This window comes from Crinia signifera, chromosome 6 (assembly GCF_055691185.1).
Source record: "Crinia signifera chromosome 6, ASM5569118v1, whole genome shotgun sequence".
NCBI lineage: Eukaryota > Metazoa > Chordata > Amphibia > Anura > Myobatrachidae > Crinia > Crinia signifera.
Genome location: NC_139222.1, coordinates 5,785,850 through 5,812,643, shown reverse-complemented (window position 1 = coordinate 5,812,643; position 26,794 = coordinate 5,785,850). Strand labels below are relative to the sequence as shown.

The 26,794-nt window shown below is 46.1% G+C and overlaps 2 protein-coding genes across 3 annotated transcripts in view; both read right to left on the bottom strand.

Moving 5' to 3' along the window:
- LOC146009858 (uncharacterized) overlaps window positions 1–26,794 on the bottom strand; it is a 360,424-nt gene that overhangs the window by 43,101 nt on the left and 290,529 nt on the right. The gene's annotated exons all lie outside the window — the stretch shown is intronic.
- LOC146007359 (lactase/phlorizin hydrolase-like) overlaps window positions 1–26,794 on the bottom strand; it is a 62,312-nt gene that overhangs the window by 23,630 nt on the left and 11,888 nt on the right. The window contains exons 8-14 of the mRNA XM_083145708.1: window positions 25,618–25,816; window positions 24,524–24,723; window positions 24,149–24,258; window positions 23,427–23,561; window positions 21,448–21,668; window positions 20,918–21,154; window positions 4,597–5,115 (exon numbers count right to left, since the gene is read on the bottom strand). Coding sequence (XP_083001834.1) covers window positions 4,597–5,115; window positions 20,918–21,154; window positions 21,448–21,668; window positions 23,427–23,561; window positions 24,149–24,258; window positions 24,524–24,723; window positions 25,618–25,816 — 1,621 coding nt within the window. The remainder of the gene's footprint in view (window positions 1–4,596; window positions 5,116–20,917; window positions 21,155–21,447; window positions 21,669–23,426; window positions 23,562–24,148; window positions 24,259–24,523; window positions 24,724–25,617; window positions 25,817–26,794) is intronic.

The following is a 26,794-nucleotide window of genomic DNA, read 5'->3' as shown; positions in this document are numbered from 1 at the left end:
AGGTGGATCAGGAGAAAGGGCTGCAGCCGAGGAGAAAATGCCTCTCCACAGCCTCAACATGTAAGTTGAATTTAAAGCAACTATTAGTAGCAGGCAGGCACAGCACTGGGTTTGGCTGCCTGACTAAATTGAGTTTTTTGTGTGTGTGTTTTTGGACAGTGCAGTCACAAGCTGACATTGACAAGAGCATAGCTACTGTAGCTGGAAAGAGTGAAGATGGTTTACATGTTTAACCTTCATGGTTGTGTGACATGTATAGGCCATGTTAGATGCCTATCTTTAACTCTACACCCCCCAGCCTAAACTTAATTATACACCCCCTGTAGCCTATCCCTACCTATACATACCCAACACCACAGCCTAGCCCTATCTATACACCCCCCGCCACCTAATTTAAGGTGCCCATACACGCTGTGATAGCAGCGTGCGTTGCGATGCATTATGGGCTGGATCGCAGCGCATGCATTTTGCATGTGATTTGGGTGCAATGAAACCAATGAGAAGTTCTGAAACCATCTCATCTCCTATTTTACAGGTACAAGAATCCCATTTTGAACATCTGATGCTTTCATTTAAAGAACAGTCTGCATTGTGAATTGTTTTGTTACTTGGAGCCTGCAACTTCCCCCCTCCACTAATTAGCCTGTTGAGGAATTTGTGCAAACACCAGCCCCTCCCCCTGTACCAGCTGACCCAAACTTTCCTTTAATATTGGAAATGTTTGCAAGCCTGCTTTAAAGGCTTTGCCTGCTCTTAGCCTGCATCGTAAGCATGACAACAGAAGCATGAGTTTGACTGGATTTGGACTTACACCCGCACATGGCATCATTTTATTTTTCACCAATTACCATCTCTCTCAGCCTCTAAGCCGATGAAAGCTATGTATTTTCTTTGTTTACTGTCTCTTTACAATGATTTGTACCATGTACCTCCGTAACCACTGTTTGCAAAGCCTGTATGCTGTACCATCACTAGTTGCACACCCGTTGAACAACAAGCTGGCAGGGTGTGCCAGCTTTGGAAGAAAAGTGCTACAACCAGTCGAACTCATGCTTCAGTTGCCATGAAAATAATATTATTACTGCTGCCTTTGAGCAGCATGATCAAGATGGCGCCGCTGATGGCTGCCTAGGAGCTGTGCAGCTCAGCCAAATATGTTCCATGTGTGATAACTGTACTGTCTCTCTGCTTGTATTGTTACCTACCTGGCTGTTTCTGTGACCAGTGGCGCCGCTGATGGCTGCCTAGGCGCTGTTCAGCTCGGTGGGTATGTGCTCCCTATGTGATAACTGTACTTAATGTTACCTTCCTGGCTGTTGCAGCGACCAGTGGCGCCGCTGATGGCTGCCTAGGCGCTGTGCAGCTCGGCGGGTATGTGTTCCCTATGTGATAACTGTACTTAATGTTACCTTCCTGGCTGTTGCAGCGACCAGTGGCGCCGCTGATGGCTGCCTAGGCGCTGTGCAGCTCGGCGGGTATGTGTTCCCTATGTGATAACTGTACTTAATGTTACCTTCCTGGCTGTTGCAGCGACCAGTGGCGCCGCTGATGGCTGCCTAGGCGCTGTGTAGCTTGGCCAAATATGTTCCATGTGTGATAACTGTACTGTCTCTCTGCTTGTATTGTTACCTACCTGGCTGTTTCTGTGACCAGTGGCGCCGCTGATGGCTGCCTAGGCGCTGTTCAGCTCGGTGGGTATGTGCTCCCTATGTGATAACTGTACTTAATGTTACCTTCCTGGCTGTTGCAGCGACCAGTGGCGCCGCTGATGGCTGCCTAGGCGCTGTGCAGCTCGGCGGGTATGTGTTCCCCACATGTAATGTCTTAATGTAATATATGTAATGCCTTCACCCCCCCACCTTCATCCCTGCTTGATGCTGCACTGTAAATCCACAAAAAATTCCTAGTGTGCGCAAGCATACATGGCCAATAAAGTTGATTCTGATTCTGATTCTGATTCTGATTCTGATTCTGATCCGCGGGTAGAACAAAAAGTATGTGCAGCACTGCTATAGTAGCGTGTATGGGCACCTTAACTATACACCCCCCACACCCTCAGCCTAACTAACTATACACCCCGCACCCCCACATTCTAACTAACTATACACCCCCCTCAGCCTAACTCTAACTACATCCCCCTGAAGCCCAACCTTAACTATATATGTATAGTATAATAATATATTAGTATTGGGGGGGGGGGGCAGAAAATATTTTGGCTGGGGGGAGCAAAATTTATAGTTACGCCACTGCTGTATATATATATATATATATATATATACACATACATTCACACACTTAGTGGCCCCTCACTAGCACCTGTGTTTCTGTGTCACTATCTCACAAGCTAATCACGTGGCATGTATATGATATATACACCTGTACACCCGCGTGTCTGTGTCACTACCTTGGCAGCCAATCACGTGGCATATATATAATATATACACCTGTACACCCACGTGTCTGTGTCACTACCTTGGCAGCCAATCACGTGGCATATATATAATATATACACCTGTACACCCGCGTGTCTGTGTCACTACCTCGTCAGCCAATCACGTGGCATGTATATGATATATACACCTGTACACCCGCGTGTCTGTGTCACTACCTCGGCAGCCAATCACGTGGCATATATATAATATATACACCTGTACACCCGCGTGTCTGTGTCACTACCTCGGCAGCCAATCACGTGGCATATATATAATATATACACCTGTACACCCGCGTGTCTGTGTCACTACCTCAGCAGCCAATCACGTGGCATATATATAATATATACACCTGTACACCCGCGTGTCTGTGTCACTACCTCGGCAGCCAATCACGTGGCATATATATATAATATATACACCTGTACACCCGTGTGTCTGTGTCACTACCTCACCAGCCAATCACGTGGCATGTATATGATATATACACCTGTACACCCGCGTGTCTGTGTCACTACCTCGGCAGCCAATCACGTGACATATATATAATATATACACCTGTACACCCGCGTGTCTGTGTCACTACCTCGGCAGCCAATCACGTGGCATATATATATAATATATACACCTGTACACCCGCGTGTCTGTGTCACTACCTCAGCAGCCAATAACGTGGCATATATATATATAATATATACACCTGTACACCCGCGTGTCTGTGTCACTACCTCGGCAGCCAATCACGTGGCATATATATATAATATATACACCTGTACACCCGCGTGTCTGTGTCACTACCTCGGCAGCCAATCACGTGGCATATATATAATATATACACCTGTACACCCACGTGTCTGTGTCGCTACCTCGGCAGCCAATCACGTGGCTTATATATAATATATACACCTGTACACCCGCGTGTCTGTGTCACTACCTCGTCAGCCAATCACGTGGCATGTATATGATATATACACCTGTACACCCGCGTGTCTGTGTCACTACCTCGGCAGCCAATCACGTGGCATATATATAATATATACACCTGTACACCCGCGTGTCTGTGTCACTACCTCGGCAGCCAATCACGTGGCATATATATAATATATACACCTGTACACCCGCGTGTCTGTGTCACTACCTCAGCAGCCAATCACGTGGCATATATATAATATATACACCTGTACACCCGCGTATCTGTGTCACTACCTCGTCAGCCAATCACGTGGCATATATATAATATATACACCTGTACACCCGCGTGTCTGTGTCACTACCTCGGGAGCCAATCACGTGGCATATATATAATATATACACCTGTACACCCGCGTGTCTGTGTCACTACCTCGGCAGCCAATCACGTGGCATATATATAATATATACACCTGTACACCCGCGTGTCTGTGTCACTACCTCGTCAGCCAATCACGTGGCATATATATAATATATGCACCTGTACACCCGCGTGTCTGTGTCACTACCTCGGCAGCCAATCACGTGACATATATATAATATATACACCTGTACACCCGCGTGTCTGTGTCACTACCTCGGCAGCCAATCACGTGGCATATATATAATATATACACCTGTACACCCGCGTGTCTGTGTCGCTACCTCGGCAGCCAATCACGTGGCATGTATATGATATATACACCTGTACACCCGCGTGTCTGTGTCGCTACCTCGGCAGCCAATCACGTGGCTTATATATAATATATACACCTGTACACCCGCGTGTCTGTGTAGCCACGGTTATAATCACTAGCATGAGAATAGGGAGTTCTCTAGGTTGCCTAGCAACACGTAACGCTAGAGCTGTGATTTTACAATCTGTGGTGTGAGTATCTCTAAGGGTATACAAAGATGAGAGTTATATTGAAGATGGGATGTTGCCACAGCAACCAATAAGATTCTTCTTCTATGTTATTTAGCACCTTCTAGAAGATAATAGATAGAAACTAATTGGTTGCTATGGGCAACAGCCAATCTTCAATAAACATCATATCTTAGTAAATGTACCCCTAAGGATCTGTAGGACAGGAGCGATGAGGTTATGGATGGTTACAGGACACTATGTGTAGTTGCTGGCAGGACCACCTTCTGCATGGGGCAGCGTATAAGAGTATATCGCACAGTTATAACAAGCCCAGTGGGACAGACCTACCTCCGGTAGAGTAGGACTCATGGTACACAGCATAGACCTTCTCATGTGCATCCAGCAGGGCCTTCAGGGACTGTGCATCCGTCCCACCATCTGTATGAACGCTGAAGGAGATCCAGGTATGGACCAAGTCCCCAAATGAGTGAAAGGCAAAAGCAGCGTATTCCACATAGGGGTCAGCTGGGTCTTCTCCAGTCCCGGTTGTATGAAGTCCCTGGAGGCCTCTTCCTTCTAGGACCAGGATTGGCCTGATACTGGCTGTAGATAGGGTCTGGAGAAGGGTTCTATAGCAGCCCACTTGTGTCTCATCCCAAGCCTTGGGGCTTCCCCTGAGGGACAGGGAGGTCCAGTCGAGTTCTACCTTGTAGTGGGTGACCCCATACTTCTGTAGAGTTGGTATCAGATCTTTCATGTCACTTAAAACCTTCTCATGACACCCGGACATGTCCTCTGGCCTTGCCTCATTAGTAGAATGCATTGCATTGCCCTGTAAGGGCCCAGCAATCACCATAAAGCCCTGGTCTGCGGCCGAGGAGACCCCATGGCTCAGGGGTGAGAGGAGACCCAGGAGGAGAACTCTCCAGGCTGGCCCCATTGTCAGCAGATCCCACACACACTGACTGCTTCTATCCCTTATACCTTGGAGGGACCATAAACAAGGATTATCTCCCATACAGATAAGGGAACTGCTCGGAAAGTATTTATTGCTTCAAGTGTCATGGTCAGAATGGGATAGCTGACTGCGGCATGTCTGAGACATCAGGTATCAGCCCCAATCAAGTCATCTGAAGATCATAGCTAGAACCAATCACTTAATGGCCTCTGAAGAAAAGTCATACAAGCTTTTGTATCTATGCGATTAGACTAGGGGGGGAGGGGGGGGTTGTGATGAGTATATATATGTAGCAAACACCCTGGTCCCTGTATACGGACACTAGCTCATTTCTTCGCCCCTCACTAGCCTGCAAACAAAGTCTCTCACAAAATCCTAAGGCTTTCTAGCCTACTCACATGACACCCAAACAATGCGTCCCAATAATGAGGCAAGGCCAGTGGACATGTCCAGGTGTCATGAGAAGGGTCTTCATGACATGGAAGATCTTATATCCACTCTACAGAAGAATGGGGTCGCCCACTACATGGTACAACCAGTCTGGACCTCTCTGTCCCTCAGGGGAAGCCCAAGGCTGGAGATATGTTTCTGGTAGATGCTGGTCTCCTGGGCCCCCATTGGCACACTGAGCTCTATGACTGCCACACCAGCCTGACTGTCCTCACTGCAGTAGTCTTCCACACTAAATCCACCTGTCCAATCGGTGGCTTGGGGTGGTCATGCGGTCTAGCCATCCTCATGGAACCTGCTGAAAATATCCCTCCAAAAATGGCAGCCGCCTTGTAGGATACAGATAATATTTATAGCGCTTTCACAATGCACAAATAAGTCGACGTGCGGTGTGAAAGGACCTTCTGAAATACCCGGGTCCAGCAACCCGGCATTATGACCCGGGTTAAAAGAAGGGTTAAGTGATATCAGTAACCAGATTTAAAAACCACATGGTAGGATTCAGAGATCTTGGTTACAGATATTTGCAAATACATGGGTAAGCCAACATGGTTACCATGGGTGCGGTGCCCATGGATGGTGAGGCTGGGTGGCTCTTAGGTGGCACACTACTACATTCCACCTAACACTCATCTCTAACACTATGCCTATATGAGTATACAGTGTATAACTAGGGTCAGCGTCAGCTATATCCTGCACTGTATATACTAGAGGGAATGCCATTTTCTGAATCAGGCCCAATGTGTGGTATAATGAGTATACAGGGTATAACTAGGGTCAGCGTCAGCTATATCCTGCACTGTATATACTAGAAGGAATGCCGTGTTCTGAATCAGGCCCAATGTGTGGTATAATGTGTATACAGGGTATAACTAGGGTCAGTGTCAGCTATATCCTGCACTGTATATACTAGAAGGAATGCCGGGTTCTGAATCAGGCCCAATATGTGGTATAATGAGTATACAGAATATAACTAGGGTCAGCGTCAGCTATATCCTGCACTGTATATACTAGAAGGAATGCTGTGTTCTGAATCAGGCCCAATGTGTGGTATAATGTGTATACAGAGTATAACTAGGGTCAGCGTCAGCTATATCCTGCACTGTATATACTAGAAGGAATGTCATGTTCTGAATCAGGCCCAATGTGTGGTATAATGTGTATACAGAGTATAACTAGGGTCAGCGTCAGCTATATCCTGTATATACTAGAGGGAATGCCGTGTTCTGAATCAGGCCCAATGTGTGGTATAATGTGTATACAGAGTATAACTAGGGTCAGCGTCAGCTATATCCTGCACTGTATATACTAGAGGGAATGCCGTGTTCTGAATCAGGCCCAATGTGTGGTATAATGTGTATACAGAGTATAAATAGAGTCAGCGTCAGCTATATCCTGCACTGTATATACTAGAGGGAATGCCGTGTTCTGAATCAGGCCCAATGTGTGGTATAATGTGTATACAGAGTATAACTAGGGTCAGCGTCAGCTATATCCTGCACTGTATATACTAGAAGGAATGCCGTGTTCTGAATCAGGCCCAAGGTGTGGTATAATGTGTATACAGGGTATAACTAGGGTCAGCGTCAGCTATATCCTGCACTGTATATACTAGAGGGAATGCCGTGTTCTGAATCAGGCCCAATGTGTGGTATAATGTGTACACAGAGTATAACTAGGGTCAGCGTCAGCTATATCCTGCACTGTATATACTAGAGGGAATGCTGTGTTCTGAATCAGGCCCAATGTGTGGTATAATGTGTATACAGGGTATAACTAGGGTCAGCGTCAGCTATATCCTGCACTGTATATACTAGAAGGAATGTTGTGTTCTGAATCAGGCCCAATGTGTGGTATAATGTGTATACAGGGTATAACTAGGGTCAGCGTCAGCTATATCCTGCACTGTATATACTAGAGGGAATGCTGTGTTCTGAATCAGGCCCAATGTGTGGTATAATGTGTATACAGGGTATAACTAGGGTCAGCGTCAGCTATATCCTGCACTGTATATACTAGAAGGAATGTTGTGTTCTGAATCAGGCCCAATGTGTGGTATAATGAGTAGACAGAGTATAACTAGGGTCAGCGTCAGCTATATCCTGCACTGTATATACTAGAGGGAATGTTGTGTTCTGAATCAGGCCCAATGTGTGGTGTAATGTGTATACAGAGTATAACTAGGGTCAGCGTCAGCTATATCCTGCACTGTATATACTAGAGGGAATGCCGTGTTCTGAATCAGGCCCAATGTGTGGTATAATGTGTATACAGGGTATAACTAGGGTCAGCGTCAGCTATATCCTGCACTGTATATACTAGAGGGAATGCCGTGTTCTGAATCAGGCCCAATGTGTGGTATAATGTGTATACAGGGTATAACTAGGGTCAGCGTCAGCTATATCCTGCACTGTATATACTAGAGGGAATGCCGTGTTCTGAATCAGGCCCAAGGTGTGGTATAATGTGTATACAGGGTATAACTAGGGTCAGCGTTAGCTATATCCTGCACTGTATATACTAGAGGGAATGCCGTGTTCTGAATCAGGCCCAATGTGTGGTATAATGTGTATACAGGGTATAACTAGGGTCAGCTATATCCTGCACTGTATATACTAGAAGGAATGCCGTGTTCTGAATCAGGCCCAATGTGTGGTATAATGTGTATACAGAATATAACTAGGGTCAGCGTCAGCTATATCCTGCACTGTATATACTAGAGGGCATGCCGTGTTCTGAATCAGGCCCAATGTGTGGTATTATGAGTATACAGAGTATAACTAGGGTCAGCTATATCCTGCACTGTATATACTAGAGGGCATGCCGTGTTCTGAATCAGGCCCAATGTGTGGTATTATGAGTATACAGAGTATAACTAGGGTCAGCGTCAGCTATATCCTGCACTGTATATACTAGAGGGAATGCTGTGTTCTGAATCAGGCCCAAGGTGTGGTATAATGTGTATACAGGGTATAACTAGGGTCAGCGTCAGCTATATCCTGCACTGTATATACTAGAGGGAATGCCGTGTTCTGAATCAGGCCCAATGTGTGGTATAATGTGTATACAGAGTATAACTAGGGTCAGCGTCAGCTATATCCTGCACTGTATATACTAGAAGGAATGCCGTGTTCTGAATCAGGCCCAATGTGTGGTATAATGTGTATACAGGGTATAACTAGGGTCAGCGTCAGCTATATCCTGCACTGTATATACTAGAGGGAATGCCGTGTTCTGAATCAGGCCCAATGTGTGGTATAATGTGTATACAGAGTATAACTAGGGTCAGCGTCAGCTATATCCTGCACTGTATATACTAGAGGGAATGCCGTGTTCTGAATCAGGCCCAATGTGTGGTATAATGAGTATACAGGGTATAACTAGGGTCAGCGTCAGCTATATCCTGCACTGTATATACTAGAGGGAATGCCGTGTTCTGAATCAGGCCCAATGTGTGGTATAATGTGTATACAGGGTATAACTAGGGTCAGCGTCAGCTATATCCTGCACTGTATATACTAGAGGGAATACCGTGTTCTGAATCAGGCCCAATGTGTGGTATAATGTGTATACAGAGTATAACTAGGGTCAGCGTCAGCTATATCCTGCACTGTATATACTAGAAGGAATGCCGTGTTCTGAATCAGGCCCAATGTGTGGTATAATGTGTATACTGAGTATAACTAGGGTCAGCGTCAGCTATATCCTGCAATGTATATACTAGAGGGAATGCTGTGTTCTGAATCAGGCCCAATGTGTGGTATAATGTGTATACAGAGTATAACTAGGGTCAGCGTCAGCTATATCCTGCACTGTATATACTAGAGGGAATGCCGTGTTCTGAATCAGGCCCAATGTGTGGTATAATGTGTATACAGAGTATAACTAGGGTCAGTGTCAGCTATATCCTGCACTGTATATACTAGAGGGAATGCCGTGTTCTGAATCAGGCCCAATGTGTGGTATAATGTGTATACAGAGTATAACTAGGGTCAGCGTCAGCTATATCCTGCACTGTATATACTAGAGGGAATGCTGTGTTCTGAATCAGGCCCAATGTGTGGTATAATGTGTATACAGAGTATAACTAGGGTCAGCGTCAGCTATATCCTGCACTGTATATACTAGAGGGAATGCCGTGTTCTGAATCAGGCCCAATGTGCGGTATAATGTGTATACAGAGTATAACTAGGGTCAGCGACAGCTATATCCTGCACTGTATATACTAGAGGGAATGCCTTGTTCTGAATCAGGCCCAATGTGTGGTGTAATGTGTATACAGAGTATAACTAGGGTCAGCGTCAGCTATATCCTGCACTGTATATACTAGAGGGAATGCCGTTTTCTGAATCAGGCCCAATGTGTGGTATAGTGTGTATACAGAGTATAACTAGGGTCAGCGTCAGCTATATCCTGCACTGTATATACTAGAGGGAATGCCGTGTTCTGAATCAGGCCCAATGTGTGGTGTAATGTGTATACAGGGTATAACTAGGGTCAGCGTCAGCTATATCCTGCACTGTATATACTAGAGGGAATGCCGTGTTCTGAATCAGGCCCAATGTGTGGTATAATGAGTATACAGGGTATAACTAGGGTCAGCGTTAGCTATATCCTGCACTGTACATACTAGAGGGAATGCCGTGTTCTGAATCAGGCCCAATGTGTGGTATAATGTGTATACAGAGTATAACTAGGGTCAGCGTCAGCTATATCCTGCACTGTACATACTAGAAGGAATGCCGTGTTCTGAATCAGGCCCAATGTGTGGTGTAATGTGTATACAGAGTATAACTAGGGTCAGCGTCAGCTATATCCTGCACTGTATATACTAGAGGGAATGCCGTGTTCTGAATCAGGCCCAATGTGTGGTATAATGTGTATACAGGGTATAACTAGGGTCAGCGTCAGCTATATCCTGCACTGTATATACTAGAAGGAATGCCGTGTTCTGAATCAGGCCCAATGTGTGGTATAATGTGTATACAGGGTATAACTAGGGTCAGCGTCAGCTATATCCTGCACTGCATACACTAGAGGGAATGCCGTGTTCTGAATCAGGCCCAATGTGTGGTATAATGTGTATACACAGTATAACTAGGGTCAGTGTTAGCTATATCCTGCACTGTATATACTAGAAGTAATGCCGTGTTCTGAATCAGGCCCAATGTGTGGTATAATGTGTATACAAGGTATAGCTAGGGTCAGCGTCAGCTATATCCTGCACTGTATATACTAGAGGGAATGCCGTGTTCTGAATCAGGCCCAATGTGCGGTATAATGTGTATACAGGGTATAACTAGGGTCAGCGTCAGCTATATCCTGCACTGTATACACTAGAGGGAATGCCGTGTTCTGAATCAGGCCCAATGTGTGGTATAGTGTGTATACAGAGTATAACTAGGGTCAGTGTCAGCTATATCCTGCACTGTATATACTAGAGGGAATGCCGTGTTCTGAATCAGGCCCAATGTGTGGTATAATGTGTATACAGGGTATAACTAGGGTCAGCGTCAGCTATATCCTGCACTGTATATACTGGAAGGAATGCCGTGTTCTGAATCAGGCCCAATGTGTGGTATAATGTGTATACAGAGTATAACTAGGGTCAGCGTCAGCTATATCCTGCACTGTATATACTGGAGGGAATGCCGTGTTCTGAATCAGGCCCAATGTGTGGTGTAATGTGTATACAGAGTATAACTAGGGTCAGTATCAGCTATATCCTGCACTGTATATACTAGAAGGAATGCCGTGTTCTGAATCAGGCCCAATGTGTGGTATAATGTGTATACAGGGTATAACTAGGGTCAGCGTCAGCTATATCCTGCACTGTATATACTAGAAGGAATGCCGTGTTCTGAATCAGGCCCAATGTGTGGTGTAATGTGTATACAGAGTATAACTAGGGTCAGCGTCAGCTATATCCTGCACTGTATATACTAGAGGGAATGCCGTGTTCTGAATCAGGCCCAATGTGTGGTATAATGTGTATACAGGGTATAACTAGGGTCAGCGTCAGCTATATCCTGCACTGTATATACTAGAAGGAATGCCGTGTTCTGAATCAGGCCCAATGTGTGGTATAATGTGTATACAGGGTATAACTAGGGTCAGCGTCAGCTATATCCTGCACTGTATATACTAGAGGGAATGCCGTGTTCTGAATCAGGCCCAATGTGCGGTATAATGAGTATACAGAGTATAACTAGGGTCAGCGTCAGCTATATCCTGCACTGTATATACTAGAGGGAATGCCGTGTTCTGAATCAGGCCCAATGTGTGGTATAATGTGTATACAGGGTATAACTAGGGTCAGCGTCAGCTATATCCTGCACTGTATATACTAGAAGGAATGCCGTGTTCTGAATCAGGCCCAATGTGTGGTATAATGTGTATACAGGGTATAACTAGGGTCAGCGTCAGCTATATCCTGCACTGTATATACTAGAGGGAATACCGTGTTCTGAATCAGGCCCAATGTGCGGTATAATGAGTATACAGAGTATAATTAGGGTCAGCGTCAGCTATATCCTGCACTGTATATACTAGAGGGAATGCCGTGTTCTGAATCAGGCCCAATGTGTGGTATAATGTGTGTACAGGGTATAACTAGGGTCAGCGTCAGCTATATCCTGCACTGTATATACTAGAAGGAATGCCGTGTTCTGAATCAGGCCCAATGTGTGGTATAATGTGTATACAGGGTATAACTAGGGTCAGCGTCAGCTATATCCTGCACTGTATATACTAGAGGGAATGCCGTGTTCTGAATCAGGCCCAATGTGCGGTATAATGAGTATACAGAGTATAACTAGGGTCAGCGTCAGCTATATCCTGCACTGTATATACTAGAAGGAATGCCGTGTTCTGAATCAGGCCCAATGTGTGGTGTAATGTGTATACAGAGTATAACTAGGGTCAGCGTCAGCTATATCCTGCACTGTATATACTAGAGGGAATGCCGTGTTCTGAATCAGGCCCAATGTGTGGTATAATGTGTATACAGGGTATAACTAGGGTCAGCGTCAGCTATATCCTGCACTGTATATACTAGAAGGAATGCCGTGTTCTGAATCAGGCCCAATGTGTGGTATAATGTGTATACAGGGTATAACTAGGGTCAGCGTCAGCTATATCCTGCACTGTATATACTAGAGGGAATACCGTGTTCTGAATCAGGCCCAATGTGCGGTATAATGAGTATACAGAGTATAATTAGGGTCAGCGTCAGCTATATCCTGCACTGTATATACTAGAGGGAATGCCGTGTTCTGAATCAGGCCCAATGTGTGGTATAATGTGTATACAGAGTATAACTAGGGTCAGCGTCAGCTATATCCTGCACTGTATATACTAGAGGGAATGCCGTGTTCTGAATCAGGCCCAATGTGTGGTATATTGTGTATACAGAGTGTAACTAGGGTCAGCGTCAGCTATATCCTGCACTGTATATACTAGAAGGAATGCCGTGTTCTGAATCAGGCCCAATGTGTGGTATAATGTGTATACAGGGTATAACTAGGGTCAGCGTCAGCTATATCCTGCACTGTATATACTAGAGGGAATGCCGTGTTCTGAATCAGGCCCAATGTGTGGTATTATGAGTATACAGAGTATAACTAGGGTTAGCGTCAGCTATATCCTGCACTGTATATACTAGAGGGAATGCCGTGTTCTGAATCAGGCCCAATGTGCGGTATAATGTGTATACAGAGTATAACTAGGGTCAGCGTCAGCTATATCCTGCACTGTATATACTAGAAGGAATGCAGTGTTCTGAATCAGGCCCAATGTGTGGTATAATGTGTATACAGAGTATAACTAGGGTCAGCGTCAGCTATATCCTGCACTGTATATACTAGAAGTAATGCCGTGTTCTGAATCAGGCCCAATGTGTGGTATAATGTGTATACAGAGTATAACTAGGGTCAGTGTCAGCTATATCCTGCACTGTATATACTAGAGGGAATGCCGTGTTCTGAATCAGGCCCAATGTGTGGTATAATGTGTATACAGAGTATAACTAGGGTCAGCGTCAGCTATATCCTGCACTGTATATACTAGAGGGAATGCCGTGTTCTGAATCAGGCCCAATGTGTGGTATAATGTGTATACAGAGTATAACTAGGGTCAGCGTCAGCTATATCCTGCACTGTATATACTAGAGGGAATGCCATGTTCTGAATCAGGCCCAATGTGTGGTATAATGTGTATACAGAGTATAACTAGGGTCAGCGTCAGCTATATCCTGCACTGTATATACTAGAGGGAATGCCGTGTTCTGAATCAGGCCCAATGTGTGGTATAATGTGTATACAGAGTATAACTAGGGTCAGCGTCAGCTATATCCCGCACTGTATATACTAGAAGGAATGCCGTGTTCTGAATCAGGCCCAATGTGTGGTATAATGTGTATACAGGGTATAACTAGGGTCAGTGTCAGCTATATCCTGCACTGTATATACTAGAAGGAATGTTGTGTTCTGAATCAGGCCCAATGTGTGGTATAATGTGTATACTGAGTATAACTAGGGTCAGCGTCAGCTATATCCTGCACTGTATATACTAGAAGGAATGCCGTGTTCTGAATCAGGCCCAATGTGTGGTATAATGTGTATACAGAGTATAACTAGGGTCAGCGTCAGCTATATCCTGCACTGTATATACTAGAGGGAATGCCGTGTTCTGAATCAGGCCCAATGTGTGGTATAATGAGTATACAGGGTATAACTAGGGTCAGCGTCAGCTATATCCTGCACTGTATATACTAGAGGGAATGCCGTGTTCTGAATCAGGCCCAATGTGTGGTATAATGTGTATACTGAGTATAACTAGGGTCAGCGTCAGCTATATCCTGCACTGTATATACTAGAGGGAATGCCGTGTTCTGAATCAGGCCCAATGTGTGGTATAATGTGTATACAGGGTATAACTAGGGTCAGCGTCAGCTATATCCTGCACTGTGTATATACTAGAAGGAATGCCGTGTTCTGAATCAGGCCCAATGTGTGGTATAATGTGTATACAGGGTATAACTAGGGTCAGCGTCAGCTATATCCTGCACTGTATATACTAGAGGGAATGCCGTGGGTACTTGTTTCCTAGCACGGCCACACCGATTAAGATCGGGGTGGTCGTGCTTAAAAAAATCGGGTCGATCGCATCGCATGCGATTTGGTCGCATCCGATGCGACCGATGCGACCGACCGATTTTTCACCCGATTTTTTCATTGAATCCAATGTAAAATGGGTCCCAGGGACCCAATTTTACATTGGATTGAATGAAAAAAATTCAGAACCCCCCCAAATTTAAGTACGTGGAACCCGAAGCGTGGCGAGCGCAGCGAGCCCGCGAGGGGCGGCGGTACGCGTCCTCCGACCTTTTCATGCCCTACTATCCACTACGGCGTGGAGTGAGAATAGAATAGTGTGGCGAGCGCAGCGAGCCACCGAGCCCGAAGCGTGGCGAGCGCAGCGAGCCCCGCGAGGGGACGCGGATACCTTCACAGGTAAACGCGTCCCTTCGCGGTCTTCACAGGTCTCCGCGTCGCCACGGACACCTGTGAAGCCCGCAAGGGGACGCGTATAACTGTGAAGGTATCCGCGTCCCCTCGCGGGGCTCGCTGCGCTCGCCACGCTTCGGGCTCGGTGGCTCGCTGCGCTCGCCACACTATTCTATTCTCACTCCACGCCGTAGTGGATAGTAGGGCATGAAAAGGTCGGAGGACGCGTACCGCCGCCCCTCGCGGGCTCGCTGCGCTCGCCACGCTTCGGGTTCGCGTCTATCGTGGGGCGACGACGGGGACATTTATAATGTGAAATGGGTCATATTGACCCATTTCACATTGTTGGACATTTTTACACTATTTCAATGTTAAAAATTTTTTTAACATTGAACCCTATGTAAAAATCGGGTGCATCGCGTCGCATCGCGTCGGGACCCATGTTAATGGTCCCGACCGACGCGATGCCCCCGATATTTTCCCTTCCCGACAAGATTTCAATGTTAAAAAATTTTTTAACATTGAAGTCAATGGAAATATCGGGGGCATCGCGTCGGTCGCGTCGGGACCAATCTTAATGGTCCCGACCGACGCGATGCCCCCGATTTTTGCTTCCTAGCCGGCAAAATGGACCTGATTTCAAAAGAAATCGGGTCCATCGGGGTAATCGTGTCCCTTAATTAAGGGACACGATTACTAACGATTGTGGCCGTGCTAGGAAACAAGTACCATGCCGTGTTCTGAATCAGGCCCAATGTGTGGTATAATGTGTATACAGAGTATAACTAGGGTCAGCGTCAGCTATATCCTGCACTGTATATACTAGAGGGAATGCCGTGTTCTGAATCAGGCCCAATGTGTGGTATAATGTGTATACAGAGTATAACTAGGGTCAGCGTCAGCTATATCCTGCACTGTATATACTAGAGGGAATGCCGTGTTCTGAATCAGGCCCAATGTGTGGTATAATGAGTATACAGGGTATAACTAGGGTCAGCGTCAGCTATATCCTGCACTGTATATACTAGAGGGAATGCCGTGTTCTGAATCAGGCCCAATGTGTGGTATAATGTGTATACAGAGTATAACTAGGGTCAGCGTCAGCTATATCCTGCACTGTATATACTAGAGGGAATGCCGTGTTCTGAATCAGGCCCAATGTGTGGTGTAATGTGTATACAGAGTATAACTAGGGTCAGCGTCAGCTATATCCTGCACTGTATATACTAGAGGGAATGCCGTGTTCATAGCTTGTATTTTATTACAGGGAAATAAGCATGATATTATATATACAGTCATACACGGCAACAGCTACAACTTGGATAACTTATATTTCTTGCGCAATTTACTATACAGAACGCAAAACAAGATGATGCCCAGAACAGCAGCGAGTAATAGTGCAAATTCCACATATAGCGCAATCATCGCATCGCCTGTAGAGATGTCCATTCCGAGGAAGGGAACCGTGTCAGATTGTGCATCTTTTGTGGGTCCCACGTGGCTGCTGCTGGCTGTGGCGCGGGTTGTGGTGGCAGTTGTACTGGCTGTGGTGGTTGTACCTGTAGGAAAGAACACGCTGGTATAACTGACTCTTCCAGCACTTACATGTAACATGACCGAGGATGATAGGAGTTGTAGTTCAAGCAGATGCTCAAAGTATTATATACTGTGATCATGGAGTATGGGGAACTGGGAGTACAGGAGAGTGGAGTATGGGGAACTGGGAGTACAGGAGAGTGGAGTATGGGGAACTGGGAGTAGAGCAGAGTGGAGTATGGGGAACTGGGAGTACAGCAGAGTGGAGTATGCAGAACTGGGAGTACAGGAGAGTGGAGTATGGAGAACTGGGAGTACGGCAGAGTGGAGTATGAAGAACTGGGAGTACAGCAGAGTGGAGTATGGAGAACTGGGAGAACGGCAGAGTGGAGTATGGAGAACAGGGAGTACAGCAGAGTGGAGTATGGGGAACTGGGAGTAGAGCAGAGTGGAGTATGGAGAACAGGGAGTACAGCAGAGTGGAGTATGGGGAACTGGGAGTACAGGAGAGTGGAGTATGGAGAACTGGGAGTACAGGAGAGTGGAGTATGGAGAACTGGGAGTACAGCAGAGTGGAGTATGGGGAACTGGGAGAACGGCAGAGTGGAGTATGGAGAACAGGGAGTACAGCAGAGTGGAGTATGGGGAACTGGGAGTACTGGAGAGTGGAGTATGGGGAACTGGGAGTACAGGAGAGTGGAGTATGGAGAACTGGGAGTACAGGAGAGTGGAGTATGGAGAACTGGCAGTACAGCAGAGTGGAGTATGGGGAACTGGGAGTACAGGAGAGTGGAGTATGGGGAACTGGGAGTAGAGCAGAGTGGAGTATGGGGAACTGGGAGTACAGGAGAGTGGAGTATGGGGAACTGGGAGTAGAGCAGAGTGGAGTATGGGGAACTGGGAGTAGAGCAGAGTGGAGTATGGAGAACTGGGAGTACAGCAGAGTGGAGTATGGGGAACTGGGAGTACAGGACAGTGGAGTATGGGGAACTGGGAGTACAGCAGAGTGGAGTATGAAGAACTGGGAGTACAGCAGAGTGGAGAATGGAGAACAGGGAGTACAGCAGAGTGGAGTATGCAGAACTGGGAGTACAGGAGAGTGGAGTATGGGGAACTGGGAGTAGAGCAGAGTGGAGTATGGAGAACAGGGAGTACAGCAGAGTGGAGTATGCAGAACTGGGAGTACAGGAGAGTGGAGTATGGAGAACTGGGAGTACGGCAGAGTGGAGTATGAAGAACTGGGAGTACAGCAGAGTGGAGTATGGAGAACTGGGAGAACGGCAGAGTGGAGTATGGAGAACAGGGAGTACAGCAGAGTGGAGTATGGGGAACTGGGAGTAGAGCAGAGTGGAGTATGGAGAACAGGGAGTACAGCAGAGTGGAGTATGGGGAACTGGGAGTACAGGAGAGTGGAGTATGGAGAACTGGGAGTACAGGAGAGTGGAGTATGGAGAACTGGGAGTACAGCAGAGTGGAGTATGGGGAACTGGGAGAACGGCAGAGTGGAGTATGGAGAACAGGGAGTACAGCAGATTGGAGTATGGGGAACTGGGAGTACTGGAGAGTGGAGTATGGGGAACTGGGAGTAGAGCAGAGTGGAGTATGGAGAACAGGGAGTACAGCAGAGTGGAGTATGGGGAACTGGGAGTACAGGAGAGTGGAGTATGGAGAACTGGGAGTACAGGAGAGTGGAGTATGGAGAACTGGGAGTACAGCAGAGTGGAGTATGGAAAACTGGGAGAACGGCAGAGTGGAGTATGGAGAACAGGGAGTACAGCAGAGTGGAGTATGGGGAACTGGGAGTACTGGAGAGTGGAGTATGGGGAACTGGGAGTAGAGCAGAGTGGAGTATGGAGAACAGGGAGTACAGCAGAGTGGAGTATGGGGAACAGGGAGTACAGCAGAGTGGAGTATGGGGAACTGGGAGTACAGGAGAGTGGAGTATGGAGAACTGGGAGTACAGGAGAGTGGAGTATGGAGAACTGGGAGTACAGCAGAGTGGAGTATGGAAAACTGGGAGAACGGCAGAGTGGAGTATGGAGAACAGGGAGTACAGCAGAGTGGAGTATGGGGAACTGGGAGTACTGGAGAGTGGAGTATGGGGAACTGGGAGTAGAGCAGAGTGGAGTATGGAGAACAGGGAGTACAGCAGAGTGGAGTATTGGGAACTGGGAGTACAGGAGTGTGGAGTATGGAGAACTGGGAGTACAGGAGAGTGGAGTATGGAGAACTGGGAGTACAGCAGAGTGGAGTATGGAGAACTGGGAGAACGGCAGAGTGGAGTATGGAGAACAGGGAGTACAGCAGAGTGGAGTATGGAGAACTGGGAGTACAGCAGAGTGGAGTATGAAGAACTGGGAGTACAGCAGAGTGGAGAATGGAGAACTGGGAGTACAGCAGAGTGGAGTATGGAGAACTGGGAGTACAGCAGAGTGGAGAATGGAGAACTGGGAGTACAGCAGAGTGGAGTATGGAGAACTAGGAGTACAGCAGAGTGGAGTAGGGAGGACTGAGAGTACAGGAGAGTGGAGTATGGAGAACTGGGAGTACAGCAGAGTGGAGTATGGGGAACTGGGAGTACAGCAAAGTGGAGTATGGGGAACTGGGAGTACGGCAGAGTGGAGTATGGAGAACTGGGAGTACGGCAGAGTGGAGTATGGAGAACTGGGAGTACAGCAGAGTGGAGTATGGAGATCTGGGAGTACGGCAGAGTGGAGAATGGAGAACCGGGAGTACAGCAGAGTGGAGTATGGAGAACTGGGAGTACAGCAGAGTGGAGTATGGAGGACTGAGAGTACAGGAGAGTGGAGTATGGAGAACTGGGAGTACAGGAGAGTGGAGTATGGAGGACTGAGAGTACAGGAGAGTGGAGTATGGGGAACTGGGAGTACAGCAAAGTGGAGTATGGGGAACTGGGAGAACGGCAGAGTGGAGTATGGAGAACAGGGAGTACAGCAGAGTGGAGTATGGAGAACTGGGAGTACGGCAGAGTGGAGAATGGAGAACTGGGAGTAGAGCAGAGTGGAGTATGGGGGACTGGGAGTACAGCAGAGTGGAGTATGGAGAACTGGGAGTACGGCAGAGTGGAGTATGGAGAACTGGGAGTACGGCAGAGTGGAGTATGGAGAACTGGGAGTACAGCAGAGTGGAGAATGGAGAACTGGGAGTACAGCAGAGTGGAGTATGGGGAACTGGGAGTACAGCAGAGTGGAGTATGGGGGACTGGGAGTACAGCAGAGTGGAGTATGGGGAACTGGGAGTACAGGAGAGTGGAGTATGGGGAACTGGGAGTAGAGCAAAGTGGAGTATGGAGAACAGGGAGTACAGCAGAGTGGAGTATGGAGAACTGGGAGTAGAGCAGAGTGGAGTATGGAGAACTGGGAGTACGGCAGAGTGGAGAATGGAGAACTGGGAGTAGAGCAGAGTGGAGTATGGGGGACTGGGAGTACAGCAGAGTGGAGTATGGAGAACTGGGAGTACGGCAGAGTGGAGTATGGAGAACTGGGAGTACGGCAGAGTGGAGTATGGAGAACTGGGAGTACAGCAGAGTGGAGAATGGAGAACTGGGAGTACAGCAAAGTGGAGTATGGGGAACTGGGAGTACAGCAGAGTGGAGTATGGGGGACTGGGAGTACAGCAGAGTGGAGTATGGGGAACTGGGAGTACAGGAGAGTGGAGTATGGGGAACTGGGAGTAGAGCAAAGTGGAGTATGGAGAACAGGGAGTACAGCAGAGTGGAGTATGGAGAACAGGGAGTACGGCAGAGTGGAGTATGGGGAACTGGGAGTACAGCAGAGTGGAGTATGGAGAACTGGGAGTACGGCAGAGTGGAGTATGGGGAACTGGGAGTACAGCAGGGTGGAGTATGGAGAACTGGGAGTACGGCAGAGTGGAGAATGGAGAACCTGGACTATGGAGGAACTTGGTAGTAACTGTTCTGACATTGGAGCCTTGCAGAATGGGGCACCTAAGGTTCCACCTTCCAGCCCTAAAGACGGCCACCACCGTGGCAACAGAAAGTTATAGGCTGAATCCCAGCAGAGATGACCATAGAACTGGAATTTCAGTTTGTTTCCTACAATTATTACTATGTGTAGATCGCAGGTAGAAAATGGTTCTCCCAAAGCCATAACAATATAATGAGTAATATTGGATCTTCATGAGAAACAGAGACACATGGATGTCTAACCCATGTTACAGATCCCTACATCGGACTCACCTTCCTGTTCCAGATTCAGGCAGGGATGAGGCCCATTAAGTGGGTCAGGGAATCCATTGCACTGGACAAGAGTCCTGTAGTAGTTTGCCGATTCTTTGGGTATACGAGGCAGAGATGGGTCTGAGAAATTCACATAGTACAATCCGAATCTTTCAGTATATCCTTCTGCCCACTCAAAGTTATCCATCAGAGACCATGCCGAGTAACCTCGGAGGTCCACACCATCGTACTTGATAGCTGTGTTGTACAAAGAATACATTTGGTTACAAGGAAAACCACTTCAACATCTACATTCCCTGCCCTCGTATGTTCAACATGGAGCTTCCAAACCCCCACCCAACCACTGAAGTGACTGGAGAACAAAAAGATCCGCTAGGATACGTAAGGCTCTTCGTCGATCCTGTATGGGTTTTCTCTAACTTTATCTAAGAAAAACGTCCCATAATAATGTGGGGAAAAAGAAATTGTATTTTATCGATGAAACAATTTATCTCCACTTCACTCAAATTTTAAATGACTTTATTACTTACCTTTTAGAGCCTCGTTGATATAATATTTATAGTAATGTTCTCTCCATATGTCCTTCAGGTTTGTTCCACGTTCGGATATACCGTTCTCCGTAATGTAAATAGGGGGGTTGTTAAACTCTTCCTTAATCCAGTTTAATAGTTTTCGCAGGCCAAAGGGTGTTATTCTTAACCAGGAGCTACCAGATCCCAGCCATGTCCGGTCACTCATTACATGGACCCCTCTGGAATGTTGTACAGGACACAAATGATGCTTATGGTGGAACATCCCTCATTCATCGATCGACATTTACGTCATTACCCATCATTTGTGATCCATCATCTCCATCTATCATCATCATCCATCTGTCATTTCTCATCCCTCATTCATTGATCATAATTCACCATCACCCTCCATCATTTCTCACTCATTCATCCTAATCATTCATCATTTGTTATTCGTCATTTATAATCCATCGTTTACCATGCATCAATGAAAAATTATCACCAATCTCACCAATCTCATTCATCATCTCCACCCATCATTCATTGTTTATTATTCATCATCGCCATCGTTAATCATCATCAACCATCATTCTTAATTCATCGTCCGTCAACAATCACTCATAAACGTCATTATAATTAATCATTTCTAACTCAATCCAACGTTGATCATCGCCATCATTATCATCATCATCATCATCATCATCATCCACCATTCGTCATCCATCCTTCTGCATTTATCATCCATCAACACAGGGCCGATGCAAGCGCTGTCAGCGCCCCAGGCGACCCCTCATGAACCCACCCCCCTCCACTCCCCCTCTCCTCTCTGCTCACCTGGTCGGGGGGGGGGGATGTGCGTGCGGATGCCCCACAGCTCTCCTCCTCTGTTCAACACCTGCTCCGGCCTGGTCCACGGGAGGAGGGGGTGTGGGCGCTGCTAATGTGGCTCCATGGTGGGTGCAGTGTCCGCAACTTCCATACAAAGTGCCGCCCTCCAGTGGCCTAAACCTGCCTAGTGGTGGCGCCAGCCCTGCATCAACAATCATTCATTGTCTCCATCTATAATTCATCATTTATCATTCATCATTATCATTGCCCATCATTTCTCATCTATTCACTCACAGTTTATCATTCATCATCCATTATTTACTACCATCATACTTCATTCATCACCCATCAATGTCATTATCGTCATCCATCAAACTTCATCTTCATTATCCTCGTCCAAAAGTCATCAACTATCAATCATTTATTATTAATCCTCCTCCATTCATCAATGTCATTATCCTCTTCATTATCCTCATCCATTATTCCTTATAATCATCGTTAAGATCCTCATACAGCACTTATTATTATTACCGTCATTGTTCGTCCAATAGTTCATCATCCATCATATATCTTTATAGCTTTATACTAGCCTCCAAAAACTGCTAACTAGTTATAGGCATCTGTTGGATTTCTGGCTGGATGCTTTTTTCTTTCTATGGTCCCTATATTGTCTTGGAGAAGACCCAGGTTTGCTCAGCACATGTCCTGTATTAGGGCTGTATTGTTTGTACCTTTTTTTTAGTTTGTTCCTTGCGTGTTTTGAGCCCTGAAGGATGTGACCTGGCAGGAGGAACATGGGGCAAACTAGAAGTGCGTCTTGCCAAGGAACTCTTCTACATCTAAGTAGGCCTGCTCTGCTTATATATAAGTAGGCCTACATAACTAACTGACAAAGTATTGTAGATGGATGCCCAGGAGGCAGGGCACCTACTTAAATTCTGCTATGGGGCTGGATGGTACCTTTCCACCTATGAGTACATGCAGTTGCTCTCAATTATAGTACATTATCCATACCTTCTACTGGGTAGGAACTAGTTGCACACCAACACTCAGGAACCTATTATTTGAATGAAGACAGATGGATGTAGGATGAGTAGGGTCACTGTATGCTCTCCTATGCGATGTCTTCTGTACAGTGGTCTTTTCTGTGTCTCCATGGTAACCCTTACCTGTCTCCTTCATAGCCTACGATGTTTACAGGGTGGTCAGCAAACCCAACTAATACAGAGGTATAGTGATTGAGGCCAAAGAAGTCATAAGTCCCTTTAATCCTCTGCTTCTCGCTGTCCGTGAACTCTGGGAGTCTGCGGAGAAAGAAGAATTTATTGTATTGCCTTGGACAGTTTATTTAGAACCTTCTAGAAGATAATAGATAGAACCTGATTGGGAGGAAAGTGCCCTTCCTGACCCCAAGTCAACATTGATTAACGTCACTGTTACATTGTACCTTGGTGCATAATATACACGTGTTACTTTTATGTGACTTTTGGCCTTTCACTGCATTTTGTGTGTGTGTACAATCAAAACATTGGGCCTTATTTTGGTTCATTCTTTCTGACAAAATCCTTCTTAGATGGACAAAACCATGTGCACTGCAGGGGGGGCAGATGTAACATGTGCAGAGAGAATTAGATTTGGGTGAGTAATTTTGTTTCTGTGCAGGGTAAATACTGACTGCTTTATTTTTACACTGCAATATAGATCTCACTTTGAAGTAAAACCCCACCCAAATCTAATTCTCTCTGCACATGTTACATCTGCCCCCCCTGCAGTGCACATGGTTTTGCCCATCTAAGAAGGATTTTGTCAGAAAGAATGAACCAAAATAAGGCCCATTATTTCATGGCCATTAGAAATCCCTATGTAAGTAATGTGATGTCATTTTGCTCACCGGCTTTTAGACATCCCCACCGCCAGGCTCCTCTCCAGCACTCTGCTCTTCATGATCTCAGGGTAGTCCCCAGTTTTGAAGATGGGATGTCCAAACCAACCAGCAAAAAACTAAGCAGAGTTAGGGAAAGAAGCGAAACAAAGTGAGGTCCTGGTGGACTTGGATAATGGACTTAAGACAAAAACAACACAATTTAGAAGAAGCAATAGCTTGTATTTGTGCTTATGAGATGTGTTCTGCTCTCTTCTTCCTCATCACATTTCTGCACTGTGGCTTCTGGTCCTGGCTGTGGTCCTTCCAATCCATGTTGTAAGGTCCTCATACAACATATAATGGGCCATGATAACACATTTATAGCAGTACGATATTACATACCATCATATATCTCAATGCTGCATCTACATCCTGCTGTTTGTAAGGGTTGATGGGTATACCCCAGTCAGAGTTGAGCGTGATGGAGAGGAGTCCTCCCTGTGTGGCCCGATACTTGTCATTGTACAGGTGCCATACTTCAGCATGAGCCTTGATCATGTTATGTCCAACCACATAAACCCCTTCACCTGGTGAGAAGGAACCTGTTGGAATGGAAGACTTTGTCATTTAGACTCAAACCAATAACTATAACAATCAATAGGTGGAAGAGGACTATGGCAGCAGTACTTAGTGGTAAAGGATGAAGTTCAGGCTACTCTGACTCCTGTTTTGGCTGGTCATGTGGGGCAAAGACCCATGTTCCAAAATATGGTGAATTCTCCAAGAATTGTCCAAAAAATTGGCTACTTATTAGACACTAATATTAGGCACAGGGCCCGAATAAAGGTTCCAGGTGCCCTAGGAGAACATGTAGCTCCTCTTGTAATGCTGCTAAACACACGTGTATGGGCGCTCAGGGACTCGCCAGTCATACTGCCCATGTGCATGTAACGAAGGTTATACACCTGGCACGTAGGATCTCATGCTTGTGGCGTGGGAAGGAGACTTTGGCTTTAGGCTGCCCGGCTGGCGATCTAGCACAATGTACATAAAGTAATGGTTCCATCAGTAAGTTACATTGGCACAGCCACCTGGCAATCACCATAACAACTTTACCACCACAGTACATCAGGACGGGTGATAGGTAACAAGCATGGAATAAATTAGGCCTTTAGTTTATTCCTCGGCTGTCACCTGCAAGGTGCCCCAACAGTCCAAACACCCTAGGCTGCAGCCTAATCATCCTGTTGGTTAGTCAGGCACTGAGTATGCACTGGGGTGGGCAAAATATGATGGAGAACCTAGAAACACACTAAGGGAAGCTGTACTACTTCTAATGGACAGGGATAGCAGGCAAATCATGGGGACAGCTCCCCAGCAGCCAGATATGGGACATGGTATCGGTCAGATGGGATCAGTGGCCCGCGTCTGTATGACATACTATAGAAGCTATACAGTAATAGCAGCTGTCATAGGAAAATGTATATTATACTTGCCTGGGGCAAATGCGCCTACTCCATACCCAAGATAGGCAATGATGAAGGGCTCATTGAGAGTAATCCAGAACTTCACTTTGTCTCCCAATCTCTGGAAGAGCACCTCAGCGTAGTCCGTAAACCATTCCACAATGCTATCATTCTCCCAGCCACCGAGGTCCTGCAGAGCTTGCGGTAGATCCCAGTGGTACAAAGTCACCTGTTCACCAGTAAAATATATAATTTATTACAAAATCTCTGATTACTAATTTGCTACTCTTCCATGAAAAGCAAGGGTGGTACAGTGGTTAGCGATATTACCTCACAGCACTGAGGTTCAATTGCCCCCAAGGTCCTAATTGTGTGTCCATGTTCCAACATTCTAACTCAACATGATAGCCTAGCCAATGTTCCAACATTCTAAATCAACAGAATCCTAGCCCATGATCCAACATTCTAACTCAACAGAATCCTAGCCCATGTTCCAACATTGTAAATCAACAGAATCCTAGCCCATGTTCCAACACTCTTACTCAACAGAATCCTAGCCCATGTTCCAACATTCTTACTCACCAGAATCCTAGTAGTTGTTCCAACATTCTAACTCAACAGAATCCTAGCCCATGTTCCAACATTCTAAATCAACAGAATCCTAGCCCATGTTCCAACATTCTTACTCAACAGAATCCTAGCCCATTTGCCAACATTCTAACTCAACAGAATCCTAGCCCATTTACCAACATTCTAACTCAACAGAATCATAGTAGATGTTCCAACATTCTGACTCAACAGAATCCTAGTAGATGTTCCAACATTCTGACTCAACAGAATCCTAGTAGGTGTTCCAACATTCTAACTCAACAGACACCTACCCCATGTTCCAACATTCTAAATTATCAGAATACTAGCCCATGTTCCAACATTCTTACTCAACAGAATCCTAGCCCATTTCCCAACATTCTAACTCAACAGAATCCTAGCCCATTTGCCAACATTCTAACTCAACAGAATCCTAGCCCATTTGCCAACATTCTAACTCAACAGAATCCTAGTAGATGTTCCAACATTCTAACTCAACAGAATCCTAGTAGGTGTTCCAACATTCTAACTCAACAGACACCTACCCCATTTCCCAACATTCTAAATCAACAGAATCCTAGCCCATTTACCAACATTCTAACTCAACAGAATTCTAGCC